The sequence below is a fragment of the Littorina saxatilis genome, linkage group LG3 (assembly GCF_037325665.1).
Source record: "Littorina saxatilis isolate snail1 linkage group LG3, US_GU_Lsax_2.0, whole genome shotgun sequence".
NCBI classification, from domain to species: domain Eukaryota; kingdom Metazoa; phylum Mollusca; class Gastropoda; order Littorinimorpha; family Littorinidae; genus Littorina; species Littorina saxatilis.
The window spans coordinates 12,097,591-12,123,248 of NC_090247.1; the positions used below are offsets into that span (position 1 = coordinate 12,097,591).

The window sequence follows — 25,658 nt, forward strand, 5'->3', positions numbered from 1 at the left end:
CTGCCCTTGGCTTATACCAATCCAGACCAGACACACAGACCTTGACAACTGTATTATCTCAAATGAGAAATTAATGCGTTGTGTATACATGTATCACAGCATCAAACAACACACAACATAAAAAGTAACAACATAAAACAACAAAATTCAGCGTGCACGCACAATAGCAAAATATGTGTGAGTTTAGAGGGAGCGGTCAGCGACCATAAACTCTATTTAAACGAGACATATATGCAGCAAAAAAAAAAGGGGGGAGGGGGGTAGAGGTAATGCAGGAGGAAGTGATAGCAGAGTCCCGTGGGAACGAATGCGGGGAATGGAAGAGAGTTGGAGGGCAGGGGGGAGGTGATGAGTGAAGGAGAGCATCTGGAATGAAACAATGGTAACAGATAAGGGAGTCCGAGAGAGAGCGAGGACCGAAGTCATTAGTAGCAGCGCAGCGGCCAGCAAGCAAGTTCAGCGATTTGTTCAGTTCTGCAAAATGGAGTTCAATTTTACTTCATGGGCAAAGAATCTGCCCCAACCTGTGGTTGAGGTTCTGGAAAAAGAGGAGTTTACAACCCTCAGTGCTTTGAAATATGCAGGAGAAAAGGACCTGGAAAGCCTCAAGTTAAAAAGAGGCCACATAGTGGAATAAAAAGCGGCAGTGGCAAACCTGCAAAAGAAGTACGGGGGAGGGCCGTTGGGTGCTGCCGACCAAGGCCGGGTGGCACCGCTCCAGGGCCTTCTTGGCAACATGGCCATACAGTCTACCGCTTCACCAGGTGAGACATTTTTAAGAATTGTTGACTTCGTACCGGCTTCTATGGCGGTGGAGGAAGAGGTGACACTCGGGGAAGGTGTCACGCTCAAGCTGGCCAACAAACCAAAGTTGGACAAAGTATCCCCCTGCCACTGGATCGTGGCAAATGCAAGAATAATGGCAAAACTAATGAATGCACCGGACTTCGACCACGAAGCCTACCTCGGTTATACGGAGATGGTGGGCGAGCTCGGCGCAAGATTCTCCTGGCAGTAGGTGCTCCAGTACGACGACGAGTACAGGAAGCGCCAGGCTACCAGCGGGTTTGCTTGGGGGACCCCCAACCCCCACCTGTCCACAGTGATTCTCCGTGATCGTACCCAACAAGTTCTAGGCAACAAAAGCGGCAAGGCCACGATGGGAAGCGGCGGTATTCGACGACCTGTGGGACCCAGTGGGAAGGAGGTGTGCCTGCAGTACAGAAACAAAGGCACATGCCTCTACGGGTCCCGCTGCAGGTTCGAACACGTGTGTGACACGTGTGGAAAAGAGCACCCCGGCAAAGACCACCAGGCGACAGCAAAAAACCAGTGCCTAGGATACAGCGCAGCGAACTGACAACACAACGGTAGGCCCCACCTATTCCAGCCCGTTCCCTCAATTAGATCCTTATAACTGTGAGATTTTAGGAAATCATGCATCTATTTTCAAAAATATGTATTATAATCATCTAAACTCATATTCCCTCATAATAGTTCATTTTCACGACATCCTCTCTTTCTCTCTCTCTCTTTTTCTTCTCTCTCTCCTTCTCTCTCTCCTTCTCCCCCCCCCTGTTCATTCTTCCTCACTCTCTTCCCGTCTATCTCTCTTGTCTTACACATTCGCCTTACAGCCTGAATGTCAATAGTACAGGTCTGGACCAAGCGAAGGGGAAGGAGGGGCTTTCCCAATGAAGGCAGTGCTACATGGTCTCACCAGGCGGGGAGTCCTAGGGGCGTTTCACTCCCAGGCGCTGTTGGAATTTATTATTTCAAAGGGCTAATTTTGGTCTCTCTTTGAGAAAAAAAGGTACATTTTCCGGGTAATTAAGTGGGAGGGGGTCTGCCGAAACCCCAGGATGCTCAGCCCCCTCCTGGGTCAACCCCTGCCATAAGACAATCCTGATCACCTGACGCTCTCCATTCGTACCACAATATTCGACGTCACCTCCCGTTGTTCCCCAGATCAAACTGTCAAAAGTGCCCTCACAAAGTGTGTGTGGGTCTGTCAGACTCTGTGTGTGTGTGTGTGTGTGTGTGTGTGTGTGTGTGTGTGAGTGTGTGTATGTGTGTGTGTGTATGTGTGTGTGTGTGAGAGTGTGTGTGTGAGTGTGTGTGTGTGTGTGTGTGTGCGTGTGTGTGAGTGTGTGTGTGTGTGTGTGTGTGTGTGTGTGTGTGTGTGTGTGTGTGTATGATGTGCATGAATCTGATGACAAATGTGTGGATCCGCGTTTGTTTGGACCTTGAAGAAAGTCGATTGTTCCACATGTTGCATTTATTCTTGCAAAATAATATTGAAGTTACACAAAAACAACAGCAACATTAACAACACCAAACAAGCATACAAACAATACAAAGCAAAAATATCAAATTCAAGATCGATAAGAATAAATAAATGCACAAGCAAATGAAAAGCAGCAAGAGGCAAAGCCTACAAAGCTCACGTATAAAAACACAAAGTTAAATCTAGTTATATCTAGATATAAACTTACGTACCCCGACACTAGTTATTTGGCCTACCTTCAAATTCAGCGCAGCTCCGGTAAGCGTTAAGACGATCAGGAAGAGTACAAAGATGAAGAACACACACCCCATCATCATCCAACTGTTCATGTCAGTATTACTGTTAACGATACGGTGAATTTGAAGCAATATACATGTCACTCCTGATCCGTAGAAGGCTGCCAAAATGTGACGCATGATCTGATTGGCTCTCGAGATCAGGTGACAAAGGTCAGCATGACGTAACCGGATGTTGTCAATCACTTCCGGGGCTTCCTTCACAGCTAGGGTGTCCATTTTGAGGAGGTCTCTTACAATATCATTGGCTTCGGTTTTCAACAGTGTCCAAACACTCAGATAAAGGAAAAAGGCCGCACCGAAACACTGCTGAATGTAAATCAGTCCAATGGCATGCCAGACCCGATGACACATTATCTCCCCAACGATGTACGGTAATTGTGTGTAATGTGCGTAGCATTCCGCGTCCGTCTTCATTGCGAGGTACATGTAGCTAAAACAACACACGCCAACAACTCCTACCAAATACAAGACAGCAAACGTTGCCACAACCAAAGTTATTCGGCAATTTATTTCGTTCCTGCAACGTCGTCTTTGATAGAACTCGAACTCGGCAAAGAAAGCCCGGATATATTTTTGGGAACAGCATCGAAATCCGACAAACAGAAAGACCTCTCCAGACAAGTAACTGACCGTGTAGAGGTTTAGTGTCGTTCCAGAAATTATGGAGGAGTATAATTCTCCAAGAAGCGGCATGAGCAGGGATACAAAGCAAGCCAGAGCCAGTGTAATGTTCAAGGCGTGTTTCCAAAAGAAGCAACATTTCCTGGTGCGTGTGGCTGGCAGAGAGTACAACCCTGATAGGTACAGCACGACGAGCATGGGTTTCATGGCCACAGAGAAGGAAATTGGCTTCATTGTGATACTTAGACGTGGCACATACACACTGTAAAACTTGGCTGAGAGACCTTGCGAACACCAGACCGATGAAGCTGTTTTGTGAAACTGGTCCGATGTTCCTTTGCACTCAACAGATATATTCAGTCTATCTTGTGTTGCGATTCACCGATGTTTCTGAGAATATTCAGGCTCCCGAAAAAGACTCACAGTTCGTCCGCAGATACTGAAAACGCAGATTAACTTGTTTTGCACCTTTGCTCGGGCTTTCTTGTGAATATTGATGGTATGAAACAGTGTTACAGAGAGAGAGATGCAGAACTATACACTGTTTACAAACTGCACTGTACTTATTTATATTCTGTTGCATTTCATCAATTCTCATGGATATTTTCAGGCAGGTTCGTGAAAAAGAAAACAAGGTCAGTCCACAGACTATAAAAGATGTACCACGGATCAGAACTTTTGCTTGAAAAGACGGGCACGGCAAACAACAACAGTCAATTTCGAAGCAGACAAAATCACAAACAGAGCGATTTCTGATCTAATATAAAGGTACGTTCACAAGTACGTCAGATGTTGTTAGCGTCTCGTCCAGAAAAGAACAAAACATCACCTGACTGCAGGGACAAATTGGCTCGATTTCATTATGCTAGTCAACGTGTTAGCACTGTCACAGAAGCACCGCACCCCCCCCCCCCACCGCCCCCCCTCTCTCTCTCATTCTCTCTTGTTTGAGGTTGGTAAACTGGGAACGAGTTCAGGTCTGCTTTAGCTAATGTCATTTCATTTAATAGAAAACACGTCCCCAAATTGCAGGGGGATGCTTTCGTTTGTCCGGTGTATTGATGTTGAAACGGTTGTGCATTGCGGCGGGATGGAATCGTTTAGACCCGCCATTTTTTTGATTTTGTGAACTTAATGTACTAAATTTCTCTGTGCACATATCACAACAAATGTATAAAAAAATAACCAGACAAGATGAAAATAAAAACACGACAATAACAAATAAACAAACAAAACAAAAAAGACCTTGTCTTTATAAATACAAAATCGTGACACTAATGTAATCAAGGAAATAATCAGATATTATTTACAAGTATGAACAAGGCGGATTTGTAGAGAAGAAAGAGGTTTTACCGTGGCAATGGCGTCCACGTTTACTAATCGCAAATTGTTGTTTGCAGAAAACTTCACCTCGGTAAAAGCTTGACTACTGTTTGAAAGGAATGAGAGAAAAAAATATTTTCCAAGAATGAAAATGTACGTCATATTTTGCCATTATTGTGGTCTCACTATAATGCTATGAGCTTTGCGAACAAAAGATGCACTTAAAAATATTCTTTGTACACACAATCAAATTCAGTGTACACATTAAACAAATGACATGTTCTGTGCATGCATGTGCGCAGGCAAATCATAAGTATTGCCTTTCTATATTGCCTATTTCACGAACGATACATCAATATCCACACCTTACATGAATGCATGGACCCGTTATTTCATTTACACGCACAACCACACACATTGATCACACACACACACACACACTGACACACACACACACACACACACACATACACACACACACACACGCACGCCTTCTGAGCCGACAGTAAAAACTAAAGCATGATCTTACAATGTAGCAACATTTGTATTTCCCAGACGACAGATGACAGTTAAATTATGTTAATTGTTTTTGTTCTGCTTCTCCACCATCTGTGTTAAATAATCACTTCCACGTTAACACTCATGCGAAGAAATTCTTCATACATTTTTTGTTTATACCAACACTCTAAAGAACACATATTCGGCAGACACTCAGATAGTCTAGAACAATCGTCTAAAGCGTAATTTCATCATGTATATTATAAGATGTTTGATGGGTTGTTGACAGACCAGCTTTTTTTGTCGGTCCGAGGGGGAGGATATCGTCTTTTGTTTCATATTTATTGACCAAGGCCTTAGGCCTTGGTCAATAAATATGAAACAAAAGTCGATATGCCCCCGTCTGACAACAGACCACCAAACATTGTTTTTGTCATCATTTTGGTAGTGAGAAAATAAGTGCCAAATCAACACAGGGAGCCATGCTTTGAAACCCGAGTTCCGTTTTGATAATACATGTGTTGGGGCTCCAGCACGTTGTTGCAATCAAAGCTGGCGTGTGAAAGCAACTTTCTGTGTTTTGAGTTCATAACATGTTGGGATAAGTATGTCAGGTTTGAGGATGCACAGTTCCTTAGGTTCCTCTCAGTATTCCACCCCGCCTCGGTTTTCAGTTGTAAATATTAAGCTTAGTTATCGAATGTGGAAGCTACGTTGGGTCAAAGGTCACAGAAGATTTGCATATGTGCAGCAAGGCACGTTGGGTCAAAGGTCACAGAAGATTTGCGTCGTACAGCGAAGGAAAGAATCGCGATTTTTTGTAAGAAGACAATACATATCGCTTGGTTTCATTTGTTTGTGATGAATTTATGACCTTTCATGAAATAGTTTTGTTTTTCGTTTACTTTTGCCAGTTTGCCAGTTCGTTTTTGGAACATTGCAAAGCAGTGTCGTCTGTCTAGGTCTGGGGAAACGCCAATGAAAAGAGCCGAAGAATCCCCGAGCGTTTCTATTGGGTTTGCTTTTGATTATCCATGTATAACCTGCTTCCTGCAACTATGGTAACCGGGATTTGTTGCCTGGGGAACATGAGATTTATTTCCCAGGTGTTTGTGAATGAAAACTCGTGAAAATGATGACAATGATGGATATCCTTCTGTTTTCATTATTCTCCCGCACTTGTTAGTATTTGTTTATGTACATGCAGGTTCTGTTATGACAGCACACACAAATCAAACCAAACTAATCATATTCAACAATTCCTTTACCTAGTTTTCTTGAAATATGGAGAGAGAAACTATTAAGATACAGAAAAGTTCAGAAAACACACAGCACAGTGATACACAATGCTGACACACTTGCATAAAATTAGCACTAAGAAAACAAATTTAAATGCTGTTACAGCAACCTTTTTTTCAAAATGTTGATCTTCTTCTTGTTCTTCTGCGTTCGATGTTCAAAATGTTGATAATGTAGTTATTTGAAATAACGTCCATTTTTGATATCACAGAAATCAGATGTTTATATAAAAGGCAAATGTGGTCATACTTCCTAACATTTTTGTTTATGCTTTACTACAGTGGCACTGATTTATGTACCGTACCGGAATGTTACACTAAAAAAAATGAACAAACGAACAATTCAATTGATAATTCATAAATTGAAATGTAAAGCGTTCTTCGACACATTTAAACCTGCCATTTAATTTTAGAGCGGAAACGTACATTTTAACTGAAAGATCACTCAGATATTCAATGCAAACGAAAACACATAACAAAGAGAAAGTTGTGGTATTAACAAGCACTTATCACACACACAAAGAGAAGAAAAAAAGCACTTATCCTGCCACAAAATCAATGTGGAACAACCTCATATTAACATAAACTTTATTGTGCCTTGCCTTTCAATAATACAGTCAAAATAACAATAAAAACAACAACACTTTATTTTCAATTAAAATAAATATATTACAATTGAAAATTGTCTTCGACATGCACATACGATTCCTTAGAGTGAGAAAGTGCAGTAATAAACATGGGGCTGACACATACTTTGCACAGAAACTGCACAGCGGTGATTTTCCATCGCATACTTTGTAAACGATTGCGGTCAACAAAATAACATAACAGTCAACAAAATTATCAAGACCAGATCGCCTTTTTGCAATGTAAACTTTAAACAATACACATAACAGTGTTTACGACAGAAGTTGTACACATCGTGTGAGTTATGTTTTCAAGATCATGAAACTTCTTACACAAATTGTGAGACAAAAAACACATAAAGTCCAAGTACACTCTGCCAGAGAGCGACAAAGAACCCTTTATTTCGAGTGGGTGTTCCTTTAGGAACTAAGTCGTCGTATTGTACGTGCTTGCAGTAAGAAAGGGGTGAAACCCATTTACATCACCAGCGTTCATGTCATGCATACTTTGCTGATTTCATTTTGCTTTTTTTTAGTTTGCTTGTTCGATTATTTGTTCCCTGGCTTGTTCTAATGCCATTTCGTATTGAGTGTTTGTGTTTTTCGCCACCGAACCGTCTTTCTGTAGATATTAGATATTTCTTACACACTTGTGGAGTTCTTAGCTTCCACCTGGTCAATAGGTCTGTAGGGTTTAAGCCTGTCGTTTTGCACTGTGCTGAAAAAAGAAAACAAAGGAAACAGTAAAATAAGAGCGACAGAGAATGACAGACGTTTCCTTTTGTTTCGAAATCTGAATGTTTTCTTACTATCACTTTTGAGTACTGTTTCGATAGGAAATACAGCAAATCAAGAAACAAGCAAAACCAAATAAAACAAAACAACAACAACAAAAACCAAAACAACAACAACGGCAACGACAACAACAACAGCAACAACGAATACAACACCAGTGACAACAACAACAACAACAACAACAACAACAACAACAACAACAACAACAACAACAACAACAACAACAACAACAACAACAACAACAACAACAACAACCGATAAATACATGTAAAACAAATTCTTATTTTGCACAGAAAGCAGCATCAGAGTTCTTGAATGTGCCCAAGTGTTCATTATACCTTGTGCAAGGCTGACTAATTACAGCAATTTGCAGGGTTGTTTGTACAGTTAGGAACGTATCCAATGGAAAATCAAAACTTGACTACATGTAAAGACCGTGATACTTACTTGACAGCATAAGACCTGCAGCGCTTTGAGCGGCAAAATATGATGAACATCGTCAGGATGAAAACCACTAAAGGAATGACTACGCCGCACGCGATAGCCGTAGTGTTGTCGTTAGTGACGTCGGATGCACGTCCAGATGGAGAAGACCCGGTGTCTTCTGCTAACGGATCTGAAACAATAAGCAGTTTGAGCGTCAAGAGTGCGTACATGAGAATACGAACGCGCATAGACACAGACGCAAACACAGCACACATTTATAAGAGCAATTAATGTACATACCGACCGACCAAGAGACAGATATCGACCTTGAAGCAGACAGAGAGAGAGAGAGAGAGAGAGAGAGAGAGAGAGAGAGAGAGAGAGAGAGAGAGAGAGAGAGAGAGAGCACCAGAGAGAGAGAGAGAGCACCAGAGAGAGAGAGAGAGAGAGAGCACCAGAGAGAGAGAGAGAGAGAGAGAGAGCACCAGAGAGAGAGAGAGAGAGAGAGAGAGAGAGAGAGAGAGAGAGAGAGAGAGAGAGAGAGAGAGAGAGAGAGAGAGAGAGAGAGAGAGAGAGAGAGAGAATTTTTTTGACAATGACAAAAAAGAGAGGGACACACACACACACACAGACAGACAGACCGACATAGAGATAGAGAGAGAGGGTGACAGATACTGAGAGAGGTACAGAGACAGAAAAACAGAGAGAGTGAGATAGGTAGACCGAGAGAGATAGACAGAGACACACACACACACACACACACACACACACACACACACACACACACACACACACACACACACACACACACACATCAATACACACATCAATACACACATACACGCGCGCTCGGACATACCTTCCAAACGCTACAAACAGATTCTAGAGGTTATTGACCTCCTCAGTCCAAGATAATTTTTCGAACACATCTCCCCAGGCTGAAAAGTTAAAAGCTTTCCCCGTGGAAACTAATTTTTAATAAAAGTATGGTTAACATAGCTAAAACGAACGACACTCACAGACACACTGGTCAACACCACTGGCTCCAGGCAGGTCCCAGGCTAACCCCTCCGGACAGGGCTTGCAGCTGACGGACCCTGGCTGATCCTGGTACTGACCGACTGGACACAGCACACACTGACCGCCCTCCTCCATACTGCCCGCTGCGCACGGCACTGCCAGACAAGGTAGCATTACTTATTGTCTCATCCATGGATAGTTATAGACAGTACACAACAGACAGCCAACAGCAAACTAAGTTGGCTGGCAGATCACCAATCATTAAAACACAACTCATTAACATGTTTGTGTCTGAAGTGAAAGCATTCTACCTTCAGCATCTCTCCTTGGCTCTGTCTGTCTGTCTGTCTGTCTATTCTGTCTGTCTGTCTGTCTGCCTGCCTGTCTGTCTGCCTGTTTATCTGTCTTCCTGTCTGTCTCTATCTCTCGCTCTGTCCCTGTCTCTCTTGTACTCATTTACTCTGTCTGTCTCCATCTATCTTTTTGTCTGTCTGTCTGTCTGTCTGTCTGTCTATCTGTCTGTCTCTCTCTCTATCACCCTCTCTCTCTCTCTGTCCCTGTCTCTCTTGTATTCATAAACCTGTCTGTCTGTCTCTATTTGTTTATATTTTTGTCTGTCTGACTGTCTGTCTGTCTATCTATCTCTCACTCTCCCCCCACCCCCCCTCTCTCTCTCTCTGTATTTCAATGCCCAATTTACTTCTCGTTGAAGTTTTCCTTACTTGTTATTTCTCATGCACGCGCATTTTCTCCCAAGCCCACTTCGTCTAACTCTTTTACACACACACACACACACACACACACACCCACACCCACATACACACTCTAACACTAGCATACACACACACCCACACACACACACACCACACAAACACACATGCACACAAACAATATGTGAGCCTCCACCACGGAATGAGTCGCATGTCACCTTTGCATGATTTTCATATTTTTACATATTCCTAAAGAGTTTTTTATGCTCTATCCAGTGGTGAAACCCGTTTTAGAAAAGAGCGAAAACTGTTTGAGTTATAAGCCTGTGACTGAGGTGACCCTCACACTGTTACCAGACACTCACCGGACTTACATTAAGCCTAGCGCAGAACCGCGCGAGGTGACATGCGACTCATTTCGTGGTGGAGGGTCACATATAGCACGCTATAGCACACCAAACCATACACAAACAAGCTCTGAAACACTAACTCTGTTAAAACTCAACAACATTTAAAACACCTCACCACACAGTTCAAAGATGGCCGTTCGACCAACGGAACACAGGAATGCCACATTGTAGGTCGCCTGCTCAATGTCCGGTTGGATAATTTTGTCCGACAGGTTCACAGTAAAAAACGTTTCAGTACTGTTCTCAAGAAGCAATTTCGCCGAGTCTGCCCCTAACTTAAGGATGTGAACATATTGCTTCAGAATCTCGTTAGCATCTGGAACAAAGACAGAAAACAACATGTTTGAAATCATTGCTGCAGAAGATTTGTTTTGGCGTTGGTGACGGGTCAAACTGATGTCATTGGTGACTATAAAAGCTAGAGAGCTAGCGAGCGTGAGAGAGAGAGAGAGAGAGAGAGAGAGAGAGAGAGAGAGAGAGAGAGAGAGAGAGAGAGAGGGCACACACACACGCGCGCACACACACACACACACACACACACACACACACACACACACACATACGACCAGAAACAGGCAGAGAGAGAATTAGAGACATACAGAGAGAGCGAGTGAGAGAGAGAGGGAGGGCGAGAGAAAAAGAGAGAGAGAGAGAGACAGACAGACAGACAGACAGAGACAGAGAGAGAGAGAGAGAATTGAATTGAATTGAATTGAATTGAACTTTATTTAACAAGGATTAAGATTTAAGGCTACGCCTTTTCTTACAATCTGTCCTTGGGACGCACAGACACACAATGATAAAATTGAAAAATTAAAAATTAAAAAGTTAAAAAGTTTACCAACAAAAGGAGGTCAGAAAACTTCAGCACGTGATGATAAAGATGACGATGATGATGATGATGATGATGATGATGATGATGAAGAAGAGGCATGAAGAGCATACATATGTGGTTATTCATAAAATCAAATGCATACTATGCAAGTAATTAAAAGTACAAGCTGGTAGCAATCGAACATGTAGCAATAGTACAACAAAAATATGTTCAGAATATACAATGCACAGCATATCTTTGGCGTAATACTAAGTGTGGTAAATCAAAACGCGTTAAACTACTCAGACATTAAGTGTTTTTTGACACTTTTTTTAAAAACTTTTTAATGACTTTAAGTGCTTAAAGGATGATGGAAGTGAATTCCAAACTGATGTACCCGAAAAAGCCAGACTGGTCTTATAAAGGTCAATTCGTGGAATCGGTGGGATCAAGTTGACCGACCCATATCTGTCGGTAGCTTTATTAAATAATGATGTAATGTAAATCGGCACTTTACCGTAATACAATTTATGCATGAAAATGGCTTTGTTTAACTTGAGATGCTTTTCCAGTGGAAGAAAGTTAAGCATTTTTAATTTCATATCTGTTGGGGCATTATTCTTTACGATGAGTTTAGCCGAGCGACGATAGAGAGAGTCTAACTTTTTCAAGTGGACATCACTGCTGCCATCCCAGAGCGTCGAAACATAATTGATGTGAGGCATTACATGAGCATGGTGGAACATTTCCAGAGTCCTTCTGTCCGTAAATTGCTTTAACTTGGATAGGAGGAAAACGTTCTTGGCTACTTTCTTGCAAATATGCTGTAATTGTGCCTGCCACTTGAATTCACAATCAATAATTACCCCTAAAACGCGATGCTGTTGAACTTGTTCAATTGATTGCGCACCAATAGTAAGATTTAGTTTGAGTGGAGAAATCTGGGAGAGAGAGAGGGAGAGAGAGAGGGAGAGAGAGAGGTGGGGGAGAGAGAGGTGTGACAGACAGGCAGAGAAACTCAGAATAGAGACAAAATGACAGACAAAAAAAACCAGACACAAAGAGAAGAAAAAAAAGACCAGTAGAAAGATAAAACATGCAAGCGCAAAAACAAACCTCGTGAGGTAATTCTGTCCTCAAAGTCCATTTTCATCCGTACGGTCACCTCCAAGTGTTCAGTATTTCTCTTCTTACGACCTTGCCCTTGCCCTTGACACTGAGTCTCAACGATGATGTCGCAACCATTGTCAAGACAGGGCAATATCGTAAGATTCTCTGTTATAAGCTCAGACACCGCTTCCGTGTCTACGTCACATCCGCTTTTCATCGGGACGTATTGCGTCATGACTGCAGCCGGGGCTAACTCCAACACTGAATGACAAACCAGAGAGCAAAACGATTAGTCAAATACAAGTAGGGCATGGGAAGCTGTTAAGAGAATTTTTTGAAGGGTAAAACTTTTGTTGTTGTATATACAAGTTATATTTGCATTTCCCCCTGGTAGTCATACACTTTTGACTTATCTCGTAAAGACAATAAGATGTTGTCCATCATATAACCGAGGATTGCACATTCGAAGATTCATGTCATCGACCCAGTTGATGTTTTAAACTACAGGAAACAAAAAGGTCAGTCCACCAGAGCAAACTGTTGGTGTTTCCGCCGAAACAGTTTCTTACACCTTTAACTTGATGAGCTGTCATCACCTTTTCTTTGTGTATCCGAGCTAAAGAACCACATAACATTATTCTCAATTACACTTACCTGAGCACGAGGGGAGCCTGAAAGGGGTCGTGCGGTCAGACTGTCCATTCCACAGGTGACCGGTCATCTCGCCACACCTGTACAAAGGGAACTCTTCGGACGACAGGTAACCAGGAGCACAGGTCAAGTTGCAGGTCTTCAGGTAGGGGGAGCTCTCCTCCTCACAGGTGAGGAAGGTGCCAGCAGAGCGGATGACTTCAGAGCAAACTGAAGAAAAGAGATTTCCGACTTAGTCGACAGTCGTTTCTACTCTTATATTATGTTCTTCTGCTATGACGAACGAAAAGCAGAATTACAAACAAATATGTTCAAAATATTATCTCGATGAGTTCCTTCCAACCAGATGTATTTTATAACCCGGCTAAAGCGCTTACCGGCAACGCATATGGAAGTTCAAGAAGAAAGAAATCCCCCTTTTTGTCTAGCACTACTCCAGACCTAGATCAATATGTTTTAAAGTGTATCTAAATATTCAAACACTAACGAATTCCATAACCTTTCAATCAGCCGTACCTGGACACGCTTCTGGGTTGCAAGCAGCTGTTTCCTTCGCATCCCCGGAACACATATTTCCGCCGTGAACAGGGACAGGACTGTCACATGACCGACCACGTGAGCGGGATCCATTTCCACACGTGACAGAACATGGCGCCCAGTCCGACCAGTCGCTCCAACCACCCGGAACTGGCAAACACAACAACAACGTGCACGTAAGCAAAACAAAAATTAACTTCTTCGTACTGTTTGTTAGAATTGGGTGACAGCAGAGTGCTTCTTTATTGTACCCGCGGAGGGGTGTGTGGGAGGGGGGGGAGTGGGGGTTAAGGGTGGTCGTTGAATACACTTGTGAAAAGGGTTGGTTATGTTTGTGAGGAGCCTATTCTTGTCATGTTCTTGAATCCGATGAAGTCCGGTCTTACTCTTTCGTCCGCGAATTTCTGAGTATGGAGATAAATCCTTACTTGAGCAGATGCAGTCAGGATGTTGATTTCGAGTACATTATTTCCAAGTAGAGAAGATGGCCTTGTCCAACACTACAGCCTACACAGATCCATAGACCATTTATCATGGACCGCCAACTAGCTCTCTCTCCGCTCTTTCTCTCTATTACGAGGTAGCGGCCCCTCGCATTTAGGAACGAAGAGAGGTACAGAAAAGCGTGCTATCCTTCTCAGCGCAACTACTACCCCGCTCTTCTTGGCCTTTCAGAAATCAGGGGGATATCATATCCGGTGTCGATTGTAAACATGGACGAAGTTGCCGAGGTAAGTTCTGAAAATGCTAAAATAAACTCAGCTAAAGTGCATATGGAACATGTTTTTCGATGAGTTTTGTTCAGTTTAGTTTGGAGTTTTGGAAAATCCAGTTCATTGTCACCTCCCATTGTCACAAATAACTGGAGCGTGCTTTCTTTTCACTGTCTTTCAAACCGGACGCTAAGCGCCCCTGTGAAAGTCGAGCGTCGTAACCTCGAAGGGTCACGTGACGAGTTGGCGGTCCAGGCTATTTGGTCTATGACAGATCTGAGACCGTAAGCAGAACTGAATTTACGGAAAGGACTGTGCATTTCAAGTCATTCGGGCTGTAGAATACTCACCAGGGCAGCTGTCCGTGCTGCAAGTGTCCACCTCCAGGGATGACCCATCACACTGGTCACCTCCAAGGTGAGGAGGAGGATTGTTGCACTCTCGTGTCCGTGTCCTGTTACCCCCTCCACACTCCGCGCTGCATTCTGACCACTGGCTCCATCCGCTCCACTGACCGTTTACTGGACATGAATTATTTAGTATAATTATACGGTGAATTCATTGCCGTGTAAGTTCAGTTCAGTAAAGTTCAGTCCTTTAAAATTGACCGCAGTGGTCTCATAAAATTGCTGTCATTTTTTGTATTTATTACGAAACACAAATGTATGAACTTTACTAAAAAAATAAAATAACAAAAGTCTGCGGAACAGACAAACCTCAGAAAAAAATGTAACACCCCCCCCCACACACACACAACAAAGTAGTGACAAAACATCCCCTCAAAATGCAGATATATGGACACTTCATCAATCTGCCCACTAACTATCTAATCTTATTTCGGATGGGCCAGCATAGGGGTCAAAGCTCGTACCTGCGCACTGGGGCTGCCCACAAGGCCGTGTTTGGGTAAACTCTCCACGACAGTTCCTGCCGTCGTTATGCGGAGGCGGATTGTTGCAGAGTCGTTGGCGTTGTTGGCGTCCTTTACACGGGGCGCTGCAGTTCGACCATGGCTGCCATTCTCCGAATCGGCCATGAACTTTCAGCAGTTCACAGTGTTCTCCAGAAAACTCCTCCGTGCACACGCAGGTGTATGTGTTGTCTCCGGGTACACAGGTGGCAGCGTTCTGACACTGGTGCAGGTAGCAGGCACCGGGTGGCAGTTGACAGGTATCCCCAGTCCACCCGTCCCGACACTGACACAGGTAGCCACCCCGCTGGTCAACACACACCCCGTGACTGGAGCAAGGGGAGGATGCACACTCATTCACCGCTGTAAAAAAATAAATGATGTGTTATGTTTGTCCATTTGTCTGATGCTATGTTGATTGTCGCCTTGTCATTTTGTATGGCCGTCATTGTGTCCGTATTAAAACATTATAGTAATTACACTAATTGTGTAATGAATATATGTATATTATTTTTGTATATTATATTTTTTGTACACATAACAGAGATGTGAATGGTAGCATTTTAACATGTGGAGAGCACGCACATTCATATAGTGAGCAGATGGATGCTTGTTACTTTTCAAGAAAGCGTCCAACTATTATGAAAATTAACATTTTAATGACAAAAGACAACAAACCAACAAAAAAAAGAGGGTTTTACTCACTGAAACAGTTCAACTCATCATCCCAGATCTCTCCAGGGTTTGTTTGTTTGTTTGTTTGTTTGTTTGTTTGTTTAACGCCCAGCCGACCACGAAGGGCCATATCAGGGCGGTGCTGCTTTGACATATAACGTGCGCCACACACAAGACAGAAGTCGCAGCACAGGCTTCATGTCTCACCCAGTCACATTATTCTGACACCGGACCAACCAGTCCTAGCACTAACCCCATAATGCCAGACGCCAGGCGGAGCAGCCACTAGATTGCCAATTTTAAAGTCTTAGGTATGACCCGGCCGGGGTTCGAACCCACGACCTCCCAATCACGGGGCGGACGCCTTACCACTAGGCCAACCGTGCCGGTTCTCTCCAGGGTTATACATGGAATGAAACTATCCTTCCACTTAGACATGCCAACAATTACCATCCTTATTGATGTCTGTGCAGAGTGAGAATACCGTGTTGAAATCATTTCAAAGATTGCCGCTAGTGTCAGTTAGGAAATGAATTCATAAAAAGTCCCACTCTACAAACGAAGCAATAAGGCTGTAGATTTTTGCTGAGCCAGAGGAAACTGCTCCGAATACACTACACAGAGCACAAGACCAACGACTACGTTCGAAACCGGGTCAAGATCATCGCGGGCCCACAAGAACCCCTGCTGGCAACCGTCAAGCGTCGGAATCTGGTGTAGTTCGGCCATGTCACAAGGTACGACAACCTCTCCAAAACAATACCGCAGGGCACTGTCGAGGGAGGACGCAGACGAGGAAGACAACGCAAGAGTTGGTCAGACAACATTAATGATTGGACCCAGCTGAGCTTCCCCGACCTACTTGGTGACAGCCCCCGACAGAAATGCACGGAGAAGGGTCTCTGCCTCCTCACCCCTCATGTCCCCCCGACGACTGTCCCAGATGATAATGATGATGATGATGATGATGATGATGATGAGGATGATGATGATGATGATGATGATGTCAAAGTGTAGGGACGGCCTTTTCCCACGTACAAGTATAGACAGATCTGAGACCGTGAGCAAAACTGTTTTCACAGGAAGGACTGTGCCTTTAGGCCAAACAAAAATATAATTATTATTATTATTATTATTGTGATCATTTGTATGCGCCTAATCTAGATATAGCCCTAGGCGCTTACATATTAATTTCTGCCGTTTGAAATGGAATTTTTTACAGACAGACAGACAAACAGACATTATGTTGGTTTAGGGTAAACAGACCGACCTTATTTTTTCCCGCCGACCCTAAAACTTTTTTTCATTTCTCAAAAAAAACCTCAAACTGTTGGCACATTTTGCGAACCATACCGAGACTAAGGGAAGTAACCTCCTTCAAAATCGACAAACTAATGTTTTTAATTTTTTTTTAAAAGCCGACCTACCGACCCTATCTTATTTGATCACGTTACCCTAAACCAACATATATTTTTGTTTGGCCTTTAAACTTACCGTCACAAACACTGGGTGACTGCACAAGCCGAGGGGACACGGTCCACGAAAGAACATTGTGTGTTATGTCTCCGTTGCAGTCAGAAGTGTTGCCTTCCACTACATTGGGGGATTCAGTCGCATACAGGCCGCTCACAATGGCTGGAGTGACACAAACAAAAACAAATACAAAATCACCATCCGCTCATCCGTCCAGCTTGTTAGCCAGCCAGCCAGCCGGCCAACCGGTAATCCAGCCAACCAGCCAAAAAGCGAACTGGCCGTTTATATTTTAGTAGTTATGAGGAAAGAGAAAGGATCAATTTGCAGATATTCTGCGCGAGTAAAAGCTGTTATTTCTATCAGTAGCCATTCTTCATATCATAATTATGATCCTCTCGCTTCATTACACATCTTTAAGTTTTGTGTCAAAGGCTTAATAATAACTGCTGTTAAGTTTACTTTGAAAACAGTTTTTATCAACGTCCCTTAAAATATGCTCTAGTTTCCCTAGTATGTCCTCGGATTTCAGACCCCCACCCCCGCTAGTGACTGTCGTAAAATGCCACGAATGAAAAAGTAAACTAAACCCACCTCTTCCCTTCAGGGTAGTGATTGTAACTTCAGTCGACAGAAGGGTGGTCTGTGGTGATGGTGTACTGTACACAATGGCATTGTTGTAGCTGTCACTCCTGTGACCAGTGCTCGGGTTGACTGTTACTTCGAGCTTGGACCAGACTCCGGGCTTAGCAGTGACAGCGGCAGTGTTTGCACTATGAACAAAACATTCCTCTTTCTTGTTACACGGTTGCTGGTTTAAAGCTAGTACTTAATCCAACTGCAATATTGTGACATATGAGTGCGATCTGCACTCAAGCATATGCTTTTTTAGCGGATCCTTTGGAGGCACAGTCAGCCTCCTGTAAACCATCACAGACACTGTCAGGATTTTACACACAGTACAAACACCCTTTCATTTGAACACTCACCGCTTGAGAACATCCTAGGTGCACTCCGTAAAGAGCGAGCAATTTTCAAAGAATTTATTTTTGCGTGGTTTATCTTACCCCTGAGCCATCGTGAACCCGTGTGATCCAGTTTCCTTTTTACATTTAGTCAAGTTTTTTTTACATTTAGTTTAACATAGAGGGGGAATCCAAACGAGGGTCGTGGTGTATGTGTGTATGTGTGTGTGTGTGTGTCTGTGTGTGTGTGTGTGTGTGTGTGTGTGAGTGTAGAGCGATTCAGAGTAAACTACTGGACCGATCATTATGAAATTTTTCATGAGAGTTCCTGGGTATGATATCCCCAGACGTTTTTTTAATTTTTTTGATAAATGTCTTTGATGACGTCATATCCGGCATTTTGTAAAAGTTGAGGCGGCACTGTCACACTCTCATTTTTCAATAAAATTGATTGAAATTTTGGCCAAGCAATCTTCGACGAAGGCCGGACTTTGAGATTGCATTTCAGCTTGGAGGCTTAAAAATTAATTAATGACTTTGGTCATTAAAAATCTGAAAATTGTAATTAAAATTATTTTTTTATAAAACGATCCAAAATTACGTTTATCGTATTCTTCATCATTTTCTGATTCCAAAAACATATCAATATGTTATATTTGGATTAAAAACAAGCTCTGAAAATTAAAAATATAAAAATTATGATTAAAATAAATTTTCCGAAATCGATTTAAAAACAATTTCATCGTATTCCTTGTCCGTTCCTGATTCCAAAAACATATAGATATGATATGTTTGGATTAAAAACACGTTCAGAGAGTTAAAAAGAATAGAGATATAGAAAAGCGTGCTATCCTCCTCAGCGCAACCGCTACCGCGCTTTTCTGGATTGTTAATTTCACTGCCTTTGCCACGAGCGGTGGACAGACGATGCTACGAGTGTACGGTCTTGCGGAAAAAATGCAGTGCGTTCAGTTTCATTCTGTGAGTTCGACTGAGCTTGACTAAATGTTGTATTTTCGCCTTACGCGACTTGTTTTCACAAATCTAGTCGTCAGTTTGTGATTTCAATGCGACTCGCTGTAAGCTTATCTGCAATAGCACGTTATTGTGTACCTCTGAATCTAAAACGCAACAAACGGCTGCAAGCCACACGGCTAGAGCGGTGGCGGTTGGACGTTCAGAGGAACTGGCGCTATGCAGAACCGTCGTCTGCTACGAGAAAGACGTTTTGCGTGACACGTTTCCGGGCTTTTTTTCCCTTCAAACTTTCAAAACTTCGAATTGTACTGATCTTGTCTTGACGAAAAAAAAGGATTCTTTTATGATTTAAGAATGTTTGTGTAACAAGCCGTCAATTTATTATTTAGATTTTAAAAGTTAGGTATAGCATCAAAACGAGGCGCCTGATAGTCCGTTCGGATAGTCCACGAAAATAAATTCTTTCAAAATGTCTCACTCTCGACAGAAAGTAGCCAGGATGTTCCCGTTCGGCGAGCGTTCAAATGGAAGTAAGCATGCACTGTATGTAGAGGCTCGGGGAGCTCAGTGATGGTTTACGGGAGGCTTACTGTGCCTTTAAAATTAAGCTAAGCACAAATAAACATGATGGCGGATACAACTTGAAACATGTTCACACCAAGAGGAGGGAACAGATACGGCAAAGGATAGAGTCAAAAGAGGATTAGGTATAATGATAAAAGCAAAAGAATGTACATAAGGGGCAGAACAAAACAGACGTTTTCGTCGACTTATTGACTAGAACTTGATCAAACCACAACTTTAGTTAAACTCGGACCGAAGCTGAAGAGCTTGCCAACCCGAAATCATAGATTTCCGTTTGACATGTAAATAAAGATTGCACTTAAAATCTTAGATTTACATTCAGGGACAGGGGAGAGAGAGAGAGAGAGAGAGAGAGAGAGAGAGAGAGAGAGAGAGAGAGAGAGAGAGAGAGAGAGAGAGAGAGAGAGAGAGAGAGAGAGAGAGAGAGAGAGAGAGAGAGAGAGAGAGAGAGAGAGAGAGAGAGAGAGAGAGAGAGAGAGAGAGAGAGAGAGAGAGAGAGAGAGAGAGAGAGATAAAGTGAGTGTCAACATTAAGTATGCAGCTTCACTACCTTTCTTCGCCTGCTGGTATCAAGTCATCATTCGTTCTGACGTACACCACAAGACGATTCACACCGCTTTTGTTGAAGGTGAGGTTTACAGTCAGCATAGTCATGTTGTCCAGGTGGAGGAAGCAAGCAAAGTGAAGCGACGCAAGCGGTGCATCTGCAGATACCGACAGACCCTTGTTTGGGGGAAGATGAGCATCGGCCGCTGAAATATATTACCACTTATAAAGATTGTTTCAGTATTGGCATAGCTATAATAGCATTTTCGTGCAAAAAATTGCAGGAGTATCTAAATGACAGCACATAAAATGTCTTTTGATTTTTTCAAAGTCCAATCCGTCAGAACAAAATTCACAAAATGTCTCCTTAAATATAACACCTTTAAACAGGGGTGGTAGGGAGGGAAATGGGGGTTGTATTTTAGTTAGAGACTGACATTAGATAAACTTACGGAGACACTGTTTAAGGTCTGATGCTCTGCCGTTGGTCCAAGTGCTTGGAGGGCAAAGGTCACAGGTCGTGGCCCCGTCACGTGACTGAAACTGTCCTGGCGGACATGGTTGGCACGGGGCAAAACCCCGCGGAGAGAAGTTGCCTCCCCTACACCCCTCTGAAAAGAAAAGAAAGAAATGAATATTTAAATCATAAATGCGTATTGGTGTTGTGTTTTCCTTCTTTCTGAACTTTACTTTACGAAAATAAAGCCTTTGAGTTAAGCAACTCTGTCCGATGTCTGTACGTCTTGGTGTGCTGATGTATATCTGTGACAGAGGTGGGCGACTGACGATATTCCATTCATAAAAATAATTCCAGTGTGGATAGTAAACCAGGGGCGGATCCAGGGGGGGTTTCTGGGGGTTTCCGGAATCCCTACCCCCCCCCCCCCCCCTTGCCTAGAAAAAATAATAAAAAAATTAATACAAACATTTGAAAATAAAGAAAAACTGATGGCTCAGATTACACGAGATTGCTCCATTTTCCATGATTTTTATCAAACATTTTCCGGAGGGGGGGGGGGCATGCCCCCGAACCGAGCTGGCATGCCCCCGCACCCCCAAGGAGGTTCGAACGCTTCGCGCCCTCAACTAAACGTTTCTCGTCGTCGAATTGTCCCTAAAAGAAATTTGGAAACACCCCCCTTTAAAATGATGTGATCCGCCCCTGTAAACCATCAGGATGTTAATGTCTGACATGTGGCCAAGTGGGATGGTCTTATCCCATTTGAAATCCCGGTCAGACCTGATATTGCGAGAAGACCTGTTTTCACAAGAAGGAGTCATGTGCCGTTAGAGATGTTACCTTCACAGTGCTGGCTGGAAGCACTGCCCGCGGTAGGAGTGGACCATCCAGCAGGGCAGCGGGTGCATGACGTGGCGTTGTCCACCTCAGAGAAACTGCCCACCTCACATTGCTGGCACAGACCGGCGTCGGACAGGTAAAAGCCTTTGGAACAACCCACTGTACAAAAACAGCATACCGTAATTCTTCAAAAGCCTGATTACAGTACGGTTTGCGTAGTTTATATTTGTCCAAGCAACAGGAAGAAGAGAATATCATGTCCAAGCAAGTATAATGAATTGTTATGGTGAAAACGAGGTCAATCATAGGCCAGCATTCCTGATAAGATGTATCAGAGGATTTTTGTGTTTTGGGTCAGCTATTTGATCGAAAAGCCTTCGAAAATGAGTGTGCATTTGACTTTAAACAATAATAATGCGAAGTGTGTGTTTTACTTTTGAAGTTGAAGATTCTCCGTACTACATTACAGGGTGACCCCAAAAAAAAAGAGTACCCAAACAAAACGTCATAAATTGAACAAAAATAAAGCAATCTTCATGCATAAAATTTATTTACACACACAAGTAGCCTCTGCATGATTTGCACAGAAAATTTTAGCGTTCTAGCTTGTCTTTCAGGAAAGTTATGCTCATTCTACAGAACATGCTCCAAACGCCGCTGCAGGCAAACTTGAACTCGCCGCGCAAAGTTATCAATCACCCGCACACACTCCTGTTGCGAGATTCCGCGAATGGTTGAATTGTGATGGCTCTCTTGAGTTCTGTGATTGTCTGTGGGTTGTTCCTGTAGATGTTGTCTTTCAGGAACCCCCAAAGATAGAAATCGCGCTGACCGAAGTGTCTCTGGAACTGTACTTGCACATCTCTGTATGATTTTGTGCGAAAATAGGTCTCTATGCAAAACGTCCGTTGATCATTAGTATATTTCATTGTGAGAACAACTTTTATTTCATCCAACCATGCAGTGGATTAGCTTGACTCACCTCAAAAAGAAAGAACAAAAAGTTAAAATTGACAAAGTTATTCAATTTTGTTTGGGTACTCTTTTTTTTGGGTCACCCTGTACTTCTAAAACCACCCAAGTAAAATATAACTATTTTAGACTTCTGATAAATCGTTCGATTGACTCGAACCGTTTCCCCGCAACAGCAGCTGCGAATCCCAAGCACTTTTGAGGGTTGTCGTTTTCATACTTCAGCGGCGATTCTTGAGTGCGCTTACAAAAAAGCCTAGACAGTGTGTACTGACGGCATATCTGCAAGTCATGCGCCGCTGATTTGAAAGCCAAGGGCGGGTACGCATGAATGGTGACGTCAAACGAGAGACCTCAATATACTTACAAATATAATTACAAATAGCAGGGCCGGACCAAATGAGTTGTAAGGGGGGGGGGGGGGTTCCTCCTTTTTTGGGGGGGCAAATCAGCGAAGTGGCGAAGCCACAAGTTTGCAGGCGCGCGAACTAGGGGGGTCCGGGGGCATGCTCCCCCGGAAAATTTGTGAAAAACGGTTAAAATCTGTGCAATCTGGTGCATTCTGGGCCTTGTTTTGAGGGTTAAGAGCAGCATTGTTTCGGTGCTAAAACTAGTAAAAGTCAAAGCAAGGTACATGCTTTTTCCCCCCCGGAAATTTTTTGAAAAACGGTTAAAATCTGTGCAATCTGGTGCATTCTGTGCCTTGTTTTGAGGGTTAAGAGCAGCATTGTTTTGGTGCTAAAACTAGTAAAAGTCAAAGCAAGGTACATGCTTTTACCAGGGGTGGGGTTCTGGAACCCCTGGAACCCCCCCTGGGTCCGGCCCTGAATAGTCCTGGTCCAATTCCCCTGGAAACAGTTCTGCTTACCATTCCAGATCTGCCCTGGCTTCACTGCTTCCTCTGCAGGGGCTTAATTGTTCTGATGAATTGATTCTGCAGACTGACACTAGTAGCTTTCAAGAAATTCGTTCATCAAAAGACTGTCACTCTTCACAGAAAGGACCCAAGCTGTTTGATTTTGGTATGTGTTCACGACCCCATGTAAAAGCCTAGCCCCTAGCCGAGCCGTTTAGGACTATACCTTAAAGTACTAAATAACATTACGCCTGGAAACTTACCACAGGATAACTTCTTGCTAGTGGCGTCTTCGACAAAAGCTGTGCCAACAGGACATTCGGCGGCCGTTTTGGGAAAGCCAACGGTGTATTCGTGAGCGGTCAGCGAGCCGATGTCCAGCTGCCCACTGCTGGCGTCAGTCTTCAACTTGTCGTACACTTGTTTTTTGATCATCTCAAATTCCTGCAAAACAGACGAAATGTATTCACAGTTTTCATTCAAGCTACTGTGATTTGTTTGCTTATTTTTTTGTTTATCTGTTTATTGAAAACACTCAGTTACACACAGTTGGCCAATGACATTACAACAAATCGGAATTTACAGACACATCCCCTCGGCCACATTCTTGTAATATTTCAAATGTGGGTGCACCTGATTACTTTAATTGCCAAGCAGGATTCTTCCTCGGAATTTTGCAGTACCCCCCACCCCCACCCCCCCCCCCCCCTTTGTGATCCCGGGTTTGCAAGATCTGCAAAAAAAAAACTACACAACATTGACAGAACTTTTTTTTCCAGGGAATGGCTTAGCGCGACTGCAGCTGACGAAAATTAAAAGTCCTGGGTTATTCTCGTCGCAAAAGATAGTTGCGACAAACCCTCGTTTGTTTAATCCTCTCACAATACTGACAATAAGGTCATTACAAATCTGTGGACAGATAATTTTTCAAAGTAATTAACTGAATACTAACGTCATATTGCTCACTGCTTGTCCTGGTTTCCTCCTCATAGTCGACGACAATCTCGAAGGAGACCCGTATGTAGTGGGAAGGGGTGTTTCGACGAAACCTGGGATGTTTTCGCAACTCCCTCTTTCGACGTCTTGTAACTTGCCCACAAATCACCTGTAAAACCACAGTTATCAATTAGGGTATTGTAAATTATGCAAACCATGCTAAGTTTTTGGGTGAGGTATGGTGCTTTCTTGTGAAAACACCAGTAGATAAAACACAGCCGACTAATTTAGAAAATAAAAGTATGAAGCCTAAAGAGCATACTGATTAATGTTTGTGTATATATATATATGTTACAGTAAATTCATCAAACCAGTAAATTTGTAAATTTACTGAAATTTTCAGTAAATTTGTAAATTTCCTGGGTGTCAAACTCAGTAAATTTGTAAATTTCCTGAATTTTTCAGTAAATTGGTAAATTTACGGAGTGAATTTACAAATTGACTGGTTTGATGAATTTACTGTAACATATATATATATAACAAAAGTAAGGTGAGCTGAAAGATCAAAGTAACTATGTTCATGCATTTACTAAAAAATACGTAAGATGACTTGATCAACCCCCAAAAATTGTGCAGGCATCTCGTTTTTTGAGTTCATTCTTAGGCCTTTCTTGAATCCAAGGCAGATTCACCTTTATAGGCTTACTAACTTACTCCCGTGTTTACAAAGTATAGTTTGCCCACAATCGATGTCAAACGCACCATAAGACCATATAATGACGATATGTCGTCATGCGCGGACCATATACGTGCATTTCAGCTTGTTCTAGCCTCTGAAAAAGTGAGGATGTCAACAACGACACGGAGTTCTCTCCCTTGCGTCAACAGCGCATGTGTTGCCAAATCTATAAATAGGACGATCCAGATCAAAATGAAAATTAACATATCTCAACATTGAAGGGGTCATAGACCACAATATGTTGCAGGGAACTTAATTTAGCATGTCTCCAGCTGTTGGTAAAGCAATTAGCGTGTATAGTCATCGAGTACATATGGCTTTAAGAATAGAGCATTGGATAAACTCTATCAAAATCTATATTTTCTGTCGCCGCACACACTATATATGAAGTGTCAGCTTGATGTGAGTAGTAAGGAAAAGGTATGCCTCATGCCTCGGCGCAATGCGCAATGCGCAAGGGTAGGGTCCATCATAAAGTGATAGGTTAAGGTGCCTGTGTTTAAGTAGTGATAAAGAGGGATTGCGTTTAAACGGTTTATTGAGTTTTATATTTTGTCATGTGATTTCATGTGCCTGTACCTGTTG

At 42.8% G+C, this 25,658-nt stretch overlaps 1 protein-coding gene across 1 annotated transcript in view; it reads right to left on the reverse strand.

Annotated features, from left to right (window-relative positions):
* Positions 1-5,055: 5,055 nt before the first annotated feature.
* LOC138961099 (uncharacterized) overlaps positions 5,056-25,658 on the reverse strand; it is a 28,368-nt gene continuing 7,765 nt past the window's right edge. Inside the window, exons 6-21 of the mRNA XM_070332697.1 lie at positions 24,351-24,503; positions 23,662-23,842; positions 21,571-21,729; positions 20,723-20,881; positions 20,275-20,476; positions 17,791-17,969; positions 17,218-17,358; positions 15,010-15,411; positions 14,489-14,659; positions 13,405-13,575; positions 12,892-13,098; positions 12,244-12,498; positions 10,429-10,629; positions 9,193-9,348; positions 8,195-8,363; positions 5,056-7,670 (exon numbers count right to left, since the gene is read on the reverse strand). Coding sequence (XP_070188798.1) covers positions 7,595-7,670; positions 8,195-8,363; positions 9,193-9,348; positions 10,429-10,629; positions 12,244-12,498; positions 12,892-13,098; positions 13,405-13,575; positions 14,489-14,659; positions 15,010-15,411; positions 17,218-17,358; positions 17,791-17,969; positions 20,275-20,476; positions 20,723-20,881; positions 21,571-21,729; positions 23,662-23,842; positions 24,351-24,503 — 2,982 coding nt within the window. The 3' untranslated portion in view covers positions 5,056-7,594. The remainder of the gene's footprint in view (positions 7,671-8,194; positions 8,364-9,192; positions 9,349-10,428; positions 10,630-12,243; positions 12,499-12,891; positions 13,099-13,404; positions 13,576-14,488; positions 14,660-15,009; positions 15,412-17,217; positions 17,359-17,790; positions 17,970-20,274; positions 20,477-20,722; positions 20,882-21,570; positions 21,730-23,661; positions 23,843-24,350; positions 24,504-25,658) is intronic.